Consider the following 13,744-nt stretch of genomic DNA (forward strand, 5'->3'; position numbering starts at 1 on the left):
CAGAGACGGAAGCTCCCAGCCTCTCCTTTTTTCTTTTTTTTTTATTCTGGGATTTATTTACCTTCTATAATTGAAACTTTGTAGCCTGGAGTGGAGCTCAGAGCCAGCCAGGGGAAGCCTCCTGCTCACTCCAGCTCCGTGGCCATGGCTGGCTGAAAGCAGGTATCTGGGGTTTATTTACCTTCTATAATTGAAACTTTGTTACTTTGAGTGGAGCTCAGAGCTGGCAGCAGCAGACGCGAAGCTTGGCTTCCTCCATCATTGGGGCAACCAAGCCTCCTGCTTGCTCCAGCTCCGTGGCTGCCGGCTGCCATCTTGGTTGGGTTAATTTTCATATAGTTGCTCTGATTGGCTGGTGGGCGTGGCTTAAGGCATAGCAAAGGTATGGCCAATTTGCATGTTTGTATTTTATTAGTGTAGATGGCATAATAATATGTATATGTTATAAGTAAACTAACAACTTGTTTTTCTTAACAGCAATAACAATAATTATAATCCAAATTATTTTTTCAAACCAGTATTTGAATACTGGCCATATGACTCAAACAGAACCATATCCAACCTTATATTTTCCAGGAAAATTTTCCCAGAGAGGTAAAATATTAACTTCTGAATGATGCACAGGCAAATACTTTTTTTTTAGTTGAATGACTGCTTCTTCACTTGAAGTTGCTAAGGCTTTCTGAGCACCTTTGAAGCTGACTTCTGAAAGACCAAAACCATCTTTAGGTATTTAACATGTATTTGTTTAATTGGGGTATTATCACCTCATCTGTGAAGTTGAAAGACAATAGGATTCTACCTACCTTTAGGTCCTTGGTGTTAAAGACAAACACACACACACACACACACACACACACACACACACAATCAAATAACAAAACATATATGAGTCATCTCTCTTCAGTTTAATTACTAAACTTTCTATACTTTGGGTTTCACAAAATCAGGTCCAGGTCCACTCATTATCCATTTCTTCTGCAAATTTTCAGAATTGACTCAACTTATTTTTTAATTCTAATTGGCATCATTGTCTTAGAAACACAGCAATTTCTTATGAGAGATTGTGAAAACAACCATAAACCAACATTTTTTGGACAGACCTGCATTTGAGACATATACAAATATGCAGGGTTTCGTTGGTTTTTTTAAACAAAGCCATGCACAGGGCAGTGTCTTCAGCAGATATTAACATCAGTCCTCTCTATAGCCCCTTTGCTGAACTGTGGCATGCTTGGAGTATAAGCCGTATAGCTATCTGTGAGCCGTTTCCTTCCTGCACTGGGCCACACTGCACCTCCATCATCTCTTTTGCCTCCTCACGAGCCAGATTTTCACTGAGCACAACTTGCTCTGTTGTGGTTATTTATAATAATTTTAATAAGATCAGCCTACATGTTTATATTGGGAAGGCTCACAGATTAAGATGTACTTATTTCCCTTAATTTAATTTTCTGTCTCCTTAAACAACTTCTATATCCATGATACAAAAAAAAAAAAGAATGGATTTTGGTTGTATGATGACCAATTTTGTTTTTAGTTGGCCTTTGGGATAGAAGTTGTTTAAAAGTCTTTGAAAATCTAAAGGAATTCCATTCACTGGGCCCCTTCTTTCACATACATATTTATCCCCCTCACATAAACCTGATTTCCTTCTGTGGCTCTATCCAGAAATAGTGTGTGTGCTTTTAAGTGTTTAGTGGTGCTGCCCTTATCATAACCTCTTCTCAGAAATGAGACCAAATTAGGAATCCAGGATTTGGTAGAGTGGCCCTTTATAGACACTGCTCCTCACCCACCGCCTAAGACAGGTCCTGGAGCCTTGTGTGTGTTCGTGGTTTTCAGTCCTGCACATAAATATCTTGGTGAGGGTTTGGCTCCATCACTAATGCAATTCAGTGACTGGGGAGCCACAATTGCTGTAAACATGACTCAAGAGCAGCCTGTTTAATGTAATCGTCTGACTCTGAAATCAGGTGTGCAGAGGGGCCAAAGGTTACAAGTAAATGAGCTAAAGAGAAATGGATGCCAAACTCAGATCTGGTTCAAACGCACTGAGAACAGTCTTTATACTTAAGTAGTTTTCGACCCACTTCTTCCCACCCACCCACTTTAAATTACAGTTATGGAGTAGAACTTTCTCTAGCCTCCTCCTTGGAAGAGATTCAGGCAAAGCATCCATTCAGTCTGCAGAGTTCCCAGGAACAGCAGAAAACGAGGCCTCGGTCACCAGGAAGACAGACGCAGGGTGTGCGGGTGAGTGGGCGTGTTGTTTACTCTTTCTGGGTGGCTGGTGAACGGGCATGTGTGGAGGAAAGGAGCTGGGTTGGTGTGTGCTGTAAACGTTTTCTGAGCTGGTGAGGGAGTGACTACTGATCCCTGCTGCTTAGTGAGTGAGTCACGGGCCTGAGGGCAGAGCCTGCTACAGGGCGGGGCCCAGTCTGGCCCACAGAGTCCTCCAGGAGCACCACTGAACAGATAAATATTTTCCTGGCAGTTATCTGAGCATTTCAGAGAAGCAATTACCTCTGAACAATGCAAATGGAAATTCAGGGGGGTGGGAGTCAGATCAGATTATGGCACTGCATGAGATGGACCACAGACCGAGGGGTTCCTGGACACCAGGAAGTTCAGACTCTTCGGGAAAGGGTGGCTGAGGGTGAGGGACCATGGGTACCATGGTAGAGTCCACAAGTCCAGCAAGAAAGACTTCCGCCCGAGAAGCAGTCTCAGGGAGAAAAGGGAAATGCAGGAGGCAAAGAAAGGTTAGAGCCTTCAATGGGACTCACGCAGCCAGTTCTAGTGTTTTCTATTGAGATCAGCTTGTGGTGGGGATGAGAAATTCATCCCCTGCTGGAGGCGACAGTGGAATCTGGAGAAAGGAGATGGTTTGCCTAAAGTCACACAGCCAGTTAGTTATAAACTACAGGTTACAGCAGCCTGGTGTTCACATCTAGGGCTTAAGGGGATAATCTGCTGAGTTTGTTGAAGGTGGCTTGCCATAAATTGTAAAGATTGAGTCAACACAATGTGGATAGGCAGATTATTTCTGAGAGCATGGGAGGAGCAGGTGGCAAGACTTGTGGAATTGTTAATAAGCAGGTTTTGGTGATAGAATTGAGCTGGGCCAGGCAACCAACTGGAAATAAAGATAGGGTGTGGTTTGGCCTCAAAGAACTCGGGAGCGTATGTGCATGCGCATGTGTGTGCACATGTGTGAGTGTGTGTGAAGAGGTGGCTGTTTAGCTTTTAGGGTGGGGAGGACTAGAGCATCTCTACTAGAAGACTTGGCTTCCTCCTTGAAATACAGCAATACAGGCATTAACAAATAAAAGTGGAGAAAAGGGGAAAGAGGAATTTTCTAGTTGAAAACCAAGGAAAATGAGTGTGTATAATATTTTTTTTAAACTTTGACCATAGTCCTTTAAATTGGTTTGGGGACAATTTTTAGTGCACTGCGTATGAAAATGTACTCGATTTCACCAATTCAAATAATTATTATAGAAAGTAACAGAAAAGCCTAACCAAGATGAGTAAGTAAGAAGGTATAATGAAGAAGTGGACAAAATGGAATGCTTAGAAAGAGTAAAGGCTTATTGTTGCTGATCGTTCAGAAGGGACCCCATATTCCCAGCAGGCTGCTGGGATATGATGGGGTGAGGGTGCCAGTCTAGGGAGGACACATGGCATAAAATTCGGTGGAAGGGGCCACATGAGCAGCAACAGGGTGAAAGTGAACTGGGAATGACCCAGGAATCTCCAGGGGTGGAAACTCCATTCCCAGATAATGAAAACCTATGGCAGGAGGAATGTACCTGAGGCAAGTAGACCAGAGTGATGAGACGAAGAAGCAGATAAAGTGGGAAAGTTACAAACACAGGCGCCAAAATGCTGAGGCAGAAACCAACACTTCTAGACTTCCATTGCTTTTAAGTCATACTCCCAGATGCCTGGGCTCTGAAACAAGGAGTCAGTTTGACATTCTCTCCTCTCTACCCACACAATCAGGTTCTGCTGATTTTTTCGTAGTTCACCGAGATTGCTTCCCTCTGTTTCCCTTCCACTATTTTAGTCTCAATAGCTCACACCTGGGCACTGGAGACTTCCCCAAGGGCATGCCTTCTCCCATCCTTTCACCTGCCGTCTTTCTGTAGGAGTGTTATCAGGATCTCAGCTTTGACTGTCTCCTCTTTACCCCTATCACAGTGGTTCTCAACCTTGGCTGCACATTAGAATCACCTGGGAATCTTTTTAAAATCCTGATTTCTGGGCCTCATCCTCCGGAAATTCTGTTTCTTTGTTACTAATGTTGTGGCCCCACATTAGTAACAAAGAAACAGAATTTCCAGAGGATGAGGCCCAGAAATCAGGATTTTAAAAAGATTCCCAGGTGATTCTAATGTGCAGCCAAGGTTGAGAACCACTGCCCTATAATCTACCAGGTAAGACTGGTCATAGCTGTACCCCATCTAGCCATCCAGCCCCCTCCATCTGCCTCTTTCTTGTTGCTCCTATGTCCACTTCACTTCCCTCTTGGCCTGTTCTTTCTATACATTCCAATCCCTTTCCAGCTCTGCAACCCTCCTGTTCACTGCTCTTCTCGCCCTCTCCTGTCTCACACAATGTTCCTGTTTCTTTTAAATCAAACTAAACAGTGCCGTGTTATTTATTTATTTTTAAATACATTTTTATTGATTTCAGAGAGGAAGGGAGAGGGAGATAGAAACATCAATGATGAGAGGGGATCATTGATGGCTTGCCTTCTGCACACCCCCTACTGGGGATCACGCCCCCAACCCTGGCATGTGCCCTGACCGGGAATTAAAATGTGACCTCCTGGGTAATAGGTCAGGGTTCAACCACTGAGCCACGCCGGCTGAGTGTGTTATTTAAACACAGACCTAGGGTCTATGGAGGATTCTAAATCTAATCTAGATTGCATCCATTGTTTTACTACACTCAGCCCCACCTTCTGACCTTCTCTGTCATCTCCCTCTAAAACTATCAAAATATACTGCTTGAAGTTGGCACCTTCTGACCAATACTTGTTTCTTTTGCAACTTTGGGCAAATACTTAAACCTCTCTGAGTCACATGAATACTACCTTATAAGAAAAAAATTTTTTTAAATGCCATATAGATTTGTCATGAAATGAAATGACCTACTAGAGAGCTACATACACAATAAATTATAAATTATTACCATCATAATTAATATTTTGTCTGAGGACCAATTTCTGGGAAAAGTATTTTAGTTCCTCATGAAACATACAAACACACAGAATTGGCTGTCATAAGTACACATGCGCCTATTAAGGCTTGTCCAGTTTCTTAAGTGATATATTCAGGAAGCAAGACTCCTCTGTCTGCATTTGGTGATGTGGAAAATAAACCCAAAAGACTTTTATCTTGACTTGGTTAAGGCATTTTTAGGAAATCATATAAACCTCCGTACCTCCTCTGTAAATTAGGATAATTATATCTAATTTGCACAATTACTTGTCCACCTCCAGACCTTGACCACATGGGGCTTGATCCCTCCCCATCTGACAGCCCTTCCAGCTCTTCATCTGCACCCCAGTCTTTCCTCATCAGTCTCAGCAGCCCCTTTCTCCCACCCCATTCTCCTCGTCTTATTTGGTGTTTCCACGAGTCTCTTCCAAGACAACTTTTCTTTATGCCAAGTGCTCTGCCTGAGCAATCTGGTGTGGTCTCTTGACCTCAATTAGCATTTTCTACGCTAAAGAGGCCCCACAGACCTACTTCCATGTTGTTCTCACTAGATGTGTCCACACAGATAACGACAAGAACTTCCGCTCAACATACAGAGTGGTCTTCCCCAAATCGGCTTTATCCCATTATTTCCTTTCTCAATTAACAGCATTTCTTAGTTACCAAAGTGTCCATCTTCTTTCCTTTCTCTTCAATTCCTTACAATGAACTTTCATCCTATTAATTGAGCCTGACTCTTTAAGTATTTCTCCAATCTGCCCTATTCTCTCTCCATCATCTCTCACTTAGACTCAAACCGTAGCCCTATCTTGTTTCCCAGCTTCCTCTAAGCCTCTGGTCATATTTTCCATCTGTCTGTCTAAAACAAATTTGAACAAGATATGCCCACACCTTAAACCTGCCAGTGCTTCTCAGATCTTCTACTACAGCCTTCCCACTGGCCTTATCTATACAAATCCAGCCACTCCGAACCCCTCCTTAATCATCTTTCCAGTCTCAGTGGCCTCACACTCACTGTGCCTTCTGCCTGAAGTATCCTTTCTTTCCTGCTCTGCTTATCTTAATTCGGTTCTTCCTGTAGGAGTGATGCCTCAGACTCCAGCATTCTCTGTTCCAGCAGACATGGCTGCCCACCTTTGGGACCTTGGTCACACTTGGTTCTTGGGGCTGACCCTGCACAGCTCTGCCCTCCTGCAGTCTAACTGGGCACTTGTGGCCAGACTCCTGGACAAGATTGTCGGTTCCCTGCAAGCCGGAAAGACCTTTCATTTATCTGTGTTCACCCGGGACTGTAGATCCTGTAGATCCCACTGAATGCCGAAACATGCAGCTGCCTTTATTTCTGAGGACTTGGCGATGAAACTCAAATGAGAGGGTATTTTTGAAAGAACAGTGTGAACCAAACCACAAATATAAAAACCATAAATCTCTCTCTGAACTAAACACCACTTCTGGGTGAATGAAAATGATGTACTTCCCGGAAATCAGACTTATTCTTAATTCATAAAGACCGTTTAGGACTTGGAGTGGAATCAATAGAAGCCAAATTGTATTTTGCTTCCTGTTTTTCTGTGCTCTGCTTATGCAAATGATGTTAAAATAGGTGTTTAAAAATAACTTCTAATGGGCTATCTCAGTAAAATGTAGCTAACAGGAACAGAAAATATAATAGGAATCCAATAGATTTTAGAGCATTTTTTTAGACACATGTGGAGCCTGGATGGAGGGTTATAATGGCAGGAGGAAGGGGAGTCTTCTATGAACTGGGTTCACACCATGATCCAGCTGCTCAGGAGCCTGAACTGCAAAAAGCTGAGCCGAGATACAGAGGCCGGCTCCTGGACAACCTCTGTGTGGATCAAGATGTTAGCATGGATGTAGAGTCCTTAGCAAAGTGCTACAACCAGCGTTGCCAGATTTAGCATACATAAAAATACAGGACACTCCACTATTGTAGGAAGCATGCTTATACTAAAAAAGGATTTGTTTATCTGCAGCTGAAATGTAACTGGACATCATACATTTTATCTGGTAAGCTACAATCCAAATGACTTTAATATCTTTGAATCTGATGTTAGTGGCTCTAGGGCTTTTGGAAGAATTAGCATGGGCTTTCTTACTGCAAACTAGTGATTTTCGACCTGTGTGCTGCAAGAATTTTTAAAGCATGCAATACCTGACTAGTCTGGGGCACTGACCTTTTTTCCCTTAGATTGTCAAATAAAGAAATGACAACAGCCAACACAATAGCTGTCCAGTATGAAAGAATCAAAATTAAACGTATTTTTTGTCAGATTGGCAAATAATATGTTTTTTTAGTGTGCCGCAGAATCTTAGTCATTAGTTTACATGCGCCATGAGATGAAAAAGGTTGAAAACCGCTGCTGTAAACCACCAGTTTAAGGCCACAGAGAAACTGGTGGTGGATTGCCATCTGGTGGAAACATTGTGACAGTGAAAACAAATTAGATGGGGGAGACATTTTTTCCTGGAGTCTGCAAGGAAGGATTCTGCTCTGGTCAATGGCAAAGCCCTGAGCTTGCACTGTTGAGAGGATGATGACATCAAGAGGATGTGTATTTTCCAATAATCAGCATTTAGAGGTCCAGAATGCCCCCCAATGCAGTGGGCACTGTGGGACTATCCGATGTGGGGTGCTAACTATATATAAGAGCATCCTCTTCTTAGCGCCCCCCCACCCCACCTGCCAAAAAAAAAATGCTTTGGAGAGACTGACCCTGAAATATGTTTGGGCTTTTTTTGTAACCCTGTCCCTCCAGAGTCCAAATCCCAGAGAGCATGGTTTAATAGCAGGAGTGAAGACAAGGCCCCAAATGCCCAGTTTCTCCTCCAGCAGGAGAGACAGGCCAGGGAGAATGCCAGCTGCACTTGATCACGCCCAGTGGCGACCTCACCTGGGACTGGAGCTCAGTGTGTGAGTGGGGAGACGGTAATTACAGAGAGAAACCAACAGCACACTCGTTTACTGCTTACAATGAACACTCTGGCTCATGTGTCTGGCCAGGAAAGGAAACAACACAAGCTGATACAGAGTTCCGAAGTGGTACCGGCCATCACCTTCAGGGCCGACACCGAACAGAGGTGTGGAGATTCGGGTAGAGCCAGCCCCTCCCTCCTCACACCAGCGCCCAGCAAGATGAGCTCACACAGGAGCATGTCCGACTTGCACCCCAGTCGACACAGCCCCCCCGTCTTTCCTAATGCTTCTGCCACCATCTCCCTGATGGCGCCCCAACCCCTCCACCCAGCGGCCTGTCTGACATGTGGCCCCAGGACTAGGGGCCGTGGCTGTTTCTGTCCTCTTCTCGGGCCTCCTCGGGTGCCAAATGCTGCTCCACAGTGGCCGTGGGCTGCTCACTGGGGGCCTTGCTGGGTAAGGGCCCAGCTCCTGGCCTGGCCCCGTCAGGCAGCCGGCTGGGCCCTGGAGAAGGCTGTCTGCTCACAGGGTGAGCATAGGGAGCCGGAAACAGATCGGAAAAGTAGCCATCCCCTCCTGAGGGGTGCCCCAGAGCTTGGGGACAGAAGGGACCAGGGAAGGGCAGTTCTGGCAAGCAAGGGTCATTCCAGGGCACTGTGCCTGTGGGGTCAAAGAAAATAGGAGTAATTAGACAGGACTGAGGCACCGGCCACAGTTCAGCATGTGCTGTGAACGTCCACCTCCTCCGACACACAGGCTAGGACCCCATGCAAGTCTAGGGGGCAAACTGGCACCACGAGCTCCCCTGAGGACCAGGCATGTTCCAGACCCGGGCCTGGACACAGTGCACTGTGGCAGCAAGGAGACCCAAACCCACCGGCCACTCTTCCCCTTCTCCTGGAATTTAGTCATCAGATGGCTGCTTCCAGTTCTCAGAGGCCCAGCGGCCCGTCAGAACATTCGTATTAGCTGCCAGCTACTCTGCGCCAGGCACGGCCCTCATGTTATTCCTCCTCTTCATCAGGTGCCTCCATGATATGGGAATCATATTCCCATTTCAGAGCCCAGGAACCTGAAGCCCAGGAGAGTTGGAAACTGCTGAGCTGGACTTCAAATTTTGGTTTTCCTAACTCCAAAGCTCTCTGGCCGACTCTCTCTCTGCTCGACAGCCTCTGAGAAACTTGAGGAAACAGACCCCCCGTGGCAAGAAAAAAGCTTCCCTCGCACCAAGCCCTGCCCCAGCCTCCCCGGTAATGAGGCCTCTGTCCCTTCTCACCTTCCTCAGTCACCAAGGGAACCTTCCCTTCCAGCCCGAACTCACCCATGCTCCCAGCAGGCGGCTGCAGCAGGCCCTGCCCTGCCGGGGGCGCTGAGAAGTAGCCCTGCGAGGTCCCCCCATTGGGGCCATAAGGCGGCGGGAAGAAAGAGTCTTCTGGCAGTGGGGGCGTCAGCGAGCTGGGCGTGGAGAAGGGGAAGGGATGCAGATAGGAAAACTGGGGCTGAGGCTGTTGGAAAAGCTGGGTCTGCGGAGCCTGGGAGACCTGGAACAGCCCCGGCTGGTTGCTCAGCTGGTAATCCTGGGGTTCCAGCTCTTCCAGGTATAAGCAGGTAGGGGGCGGGGTGACACTTGTCCCCCAGGACCCACAGGAGCCATCTCTGTGGCTGAACAAGTAGGGGGTGGGGTGACACTGTGGGGACAGGGAAGCATTTGTGAGGGTCGGGGGGCCTCCTCATTCTGACCACACAGTAGGCCAGTGCCTTCTCCTCACCCCTCTCCCCACCTCCAGGCCCCACCTGCCACCACCTCCTCTTCCTCTGCCTGCTCCCAGCTTCTCGCCTCATTCCTGCTCTAATGATGAGATATCCTACCCTTTCCACCCCTTTCACCCGCTTCACATTTACTGCTCCTTGCTCCTCTCGGCTAACCCTTTGCCATCCCAAGCCCCTCTCTGCTCTGAAACCCTTCCCAAGATAACTCAGTGGCCACCCCCACTGGTTCCATACCTTGTCCCCCAGGACCCACAGGAGCCATCTCTGTGGCTGCTGTCACTGCCAAGTGTGTCCATCAGCAGAGGCATCAGTTGGGGGGTGTGGGCAGAGCCGAGGGGGAAGGGAAGGTTGGCCCTTTGGACAGGCGGGGGGCTGAAGAGTGGTGGGGTCACTGCCACCCTCTGAGCACCCTCGCTCTGTTGGGTTGGGGCCAGAGTCTGGTCAGATGTCAGAAGCATGGGGGGCTCTAGGAGCAGAAGACACAAGGGTTGTGAAGGTAAGAGAATGGGGAGGCAGACTTGGGGTTGCTGGAAGGAAGACGCGCAAGACAGCAGAGGGCTTTGGGCCACTCCCATGCCTACCAAGAAAGCCCCTCTGTCTTCACTGTCTTCCTGTCATCTCTTCCCACCCCCCAGATAATCCTCAGAAGGGGGCCAGCTCACCTGGCAGTGTGTCTAGAGGGGGCTCCTGAGGGAAGGCACCAGGCTCCGGGTCCATGGGCACAGCAGGTGGCAGCTCAGCAGCAGAGCTGGAGGCAGACAGAGTGAAGGCTGTACTTTGAATGGTCCCTGGACATAGATCGGGGCCTCGGTGCCAGGAAAGGGACAGACCCTGCCTCCCTCCGAGGCACTGGCCACTGCCCCACCCCATGCAGCCAAAGCCCCTAAATGTTAGCCAGCAGCTCCAGCCTCAACGCCCAGACTTTGAGACCCAGGTCCCAGCTTGGACCCCGCTTCCCACCTCCGGGGATGACCCGGCAGGAGGAGGAACTCACCTGTCCTGGCCACTGGCAGGGGCTGGACCTGCAGGACTGTCCTTGTCCTTCTTCCCATTCAGTTTCTCCACTTTTCGCCACTTTGCCCGGCGATTCTGGAACCACACCTGTAGGGAGAGACACTAGAAGAGCTTGAGGAAGGGGCAGAGGCTCAGCCGGTCCTGACTATCCCGTGAGGAGCTGCCTCACCGCTGCGCTGCAGATGCCGCCTCTGAGGCTGGTGTCATAGAAGGTCCCTCTAGCAGCCTTTCCCCTTCTCGCTTTCTAGGCCGTAGCGATGTGGACACGGCAAGAACACAGCCCTAAGAGCTGTAACCTCGGCCCGAGCCAGAGGTGCTGTGCACCTGCCTGCTGTCCAGAGGCCCAGCGTGGATTCTCCTCCACCCGTCCCTGCCCAGCCCCCTTTACCATGATGCGCTGGGGGGTGACCCCCACTGTCTGGGCAATCTCCCGGCGCTTGTCACCGTCAGGGTAGTGGTCTGCTTGGAATATTCTTTCCAGCTCCTCCAGCTGGTCTGGAAGGAGAAACCCCATGAATACAAACCCCAGGGATGTGGCAGGAGAGGAGAAGGACGCCTGCCAGATGGGACCACCGGCCCAGCCCAGGGCTCCTGAATCTCTCAACTGTTTCCCACTGGGCCGGGCCTCCTCTCCTCGGGCTTTGTGGGTGGGGACTAACCTTTCCAACCTGTTTTCAATTTCACTTTCTGATGCACCCCCAGCCCTGATAGGCCGTGGCCCTGCCACAGGCCAAGGGGGTCCAGGATAGGCAATGTGCAAGCAAACCACCCTCCAGTCTCCCGGGCCACGTTCCCTGCTGAGCGCACCTTTCCCAGAGATGACACCAGACCCCAGGCTGACTCTCACCTTCAGGGACTCACCTGAGCGGTACAGGGTTCGAGTCTTTTTCCGCACTTGGCAGGTCACTTCTAGGGGCTTCTTTTGGTCTGTGTTTTGGCTGTTCTGGGCCAATGTGCTGAGGAGGTTGGCCAGGTGGCAGGGCCCCCGGCCTGACCCACAGGGCACTGGGTTGTTGGTGTCACGGGCTGAGTTAGTGACGCGGGGAGGTGACATGGAGACTGGACCCATGGCGACAGACTTTTTCTGCTTCCCGGAGCCCGGAGCGAAGGACCTCTTCCCTGCCTTGGCCTCTCTCCTGGGGACGGAACACCCGTCTCCCTGAGGCTGGGGGCGGGGCTGGACCAGAGTTCTGTCTTTGTGGACAGAGCCCGGTGGCTGGCATGCTCCCCTGGCGTTGGGGGCCTTGGGTGGCGTCTTCTCTCCCAGGACAGCGCAGGAGAGGGGCGGCTCCCCACGTGGGACATCCTGAGTGGTGGGCGCTGGACTCCGTGGTGGTCCTTCCTTCTCCGACCCCGCAGCCAGGGGCTTGCCTCCACCTTCCTGGCCTGTGGGGAACGAGCACTGTAACTGGTTTCTGGTTTGAGCTTAAGCTTGAATTTGTCCATGTACAGAATTAGCTCCAGGCATAGCTTCCTAACCTGGCTATTGTGAGGATTGAAGTAGATGAGCCACTGCTTTGAAGAGTCTATGCAACTCTAAGGGGCCTTGGCTCATCTACACAGATGGTAGAGGGTATCCTAATGGGGGGACTAACTTCCTGTGAGCGCCCTGCTAGTTTCCTGCCACCTGGAAGGTGAGTTTGAAGGACAGGCATCTGTTCAGCGTTTCTAAGGGACAGATGTTGGGGTTGGGGTAGACGGGGCAGAGAGATTCTGTTTCTAAAACGAGCTTTTGTTCCTGCCGTAGATCCAGACATTGTGGCTTAGAGCAGGGCCAGGGTGGCATTGGATGGCCGCCTGAAGCCCAGGCAAGGACAGCAAAGGAGACAACAGGAACGACCCCCTCACCTTCCATAGAAGTCACTCTGCCCTGCCAGCCCTCCTCACGGCTATCCGCACCCCTGCCCTTCCCTGGAAGTGGAACCTCACACAGGGGACCAGGCCCGGGCCGCTGTCCTAACACAAGGGAGGGAGGGTGACTCTGCTGACACTCTCTAAGCCCGTCTGCCTGTCCTGAGCTCTGACTTCTCCGGGTGCACCAGGCCCTGTGCTAGCACCTTCCATAGATTAGTGGCATCTGATCCCTTCGAGGGAGGCACTGTCCACATCTCCTTCTAACATGGAAACACGGACAAGAAAGGTGAGTCATTTGCCCAGATCACAGGGCAAATGCTCCTAATCCCCAAGCACAGTCCTCCCGCCCACCAAACCCTCCCCCCACCACATCCCCATTACTCAAAACCCCCAGAATCCTCCACTCAAGATGCTGCTTAATCGTTTCCAAATAAGTTGGAATATTTACAAATGCATACTAACTAGTGACTTAGTGCTATTGTTATTCTAACGAAATTGCATGAGATAGAATGTCTTAAAGAATGACTTTCCTGGAGTGTGTGTAGTAAGATGGGCCAAGGTGCTTTGTCACAGTTTCCTGAGTGCACATGGGCCTGCCCCACAGGAGCGACCTGCAGCTGGTGGAGCATGGACAGGCCTCTACGGGGGTGAAGGGGCAAGGCTGGGTGGGGGAGGCAGAGCTGGTAGCCTAGTTCACCTGGTATATAGTAGGTGCTCAATAAATGCCACGCATCAGTTAAGAAAAGTGACGGATGTTGGGACCTGGACTAAAAGTCCTAGGACTCCGGCCCTGACTTTTCTCCGCGTGTAGAGAGAGGGGGACCTCGGACCAGGTGGAGTGGGGCCCAGCCCGCGGCCTACCCGAGCTCTAGAAGAGCCTCCTAAGGTGGGTGGTGGGCCAGCACCCCCAGCCCGCCCCCGCGCCCCTGCCCACCCC

At 49.7% G+C, this 13,744-nt stretch overlaps 1 protein-coding gene and 1 long non-coding RNA gene across 4 annotated transcripts in view; one reads left to right on the forward strand and one right to left on the reverse strand.

Annotated features, from left to right (window-relative positions):
• LOC106725499 overlaps positions 1-7,470 on the forward strand; it is an 8,564-nt gene extending 1,094 nt beyond the window's left edge. The window contains exons 1-3 of one of the 3 annotated variants that reach the window (XR_001361389.1): positions 360-2,256; positions 7,229-7,262; positions 7,444-7,470. This is a non-coding gene — a long non-coding RNA (uncharacterized LOC106725499). Of the gene's footprint in view, positions 1-359; positions 2,257-3,784; positions 4,248-7,228; positions 7,263-7,443 lie in introns of those variants that run through there. The other 2 variants (XR_001361387.1, XR_001361388.1) reach the window with 2 other exon arrangements.
• A 51-nt stretch (positions 7,471-7,521) lies between these two features.
• The window catches only part of NOBOX (NOBOX oogenesis homeobox), a 13,816-nt gene continuing 7,593 nt past the window's right edge, over positions 7,522-13,744 (reverse strand). Inside the window, exons 3-9 of the mRNA XM_014536899.1 lie at positions 11,815-12,378; positions 11,204-11,448; positions 10,934-11,040; positions 10,602-10,687; positions 10,174-10,405; positions 9,491-9,795; positions 7,522-8,829 (exon numbers count right to left, since the gene is read on the reverse strand). Coding sequence (XP_014392385.1) covers positions 8,528-8,829; positions 9,491-9,795; positions 10,174-10,405; positions 10,602-10,687; positions 10,934-11,040; positions 11,204-11,448; positions 11,815-12,378 — 1,841 coding nt within the window. The 3' untranslated portion in view covers positions 7,522-8,527. The remainder of the gene's footprint in view (positions 8,830-9,490; positions 9,796-10,173; positions 10,406-10,601; positions 10,688-10,933; positions 11,041-11,203; positions 11,449-11,814; positions 12,379-13,744) is intronic.

The sequence above is a fragment of the Myotis brandtii genome, unplaced genomic scaffold (assembly GCF_000412655.1).
Source record: "Myotis brandtii unplaced genomic scaffold, ASM41265v1 scaffold168, whole genome shotgun sequence".
Lineage (NCBI taxonomy): Eukaryota > Metazoa > Chordata > Mammalia > Chiroptera > Vespertilionidae > Myotis > Myotis brandtii.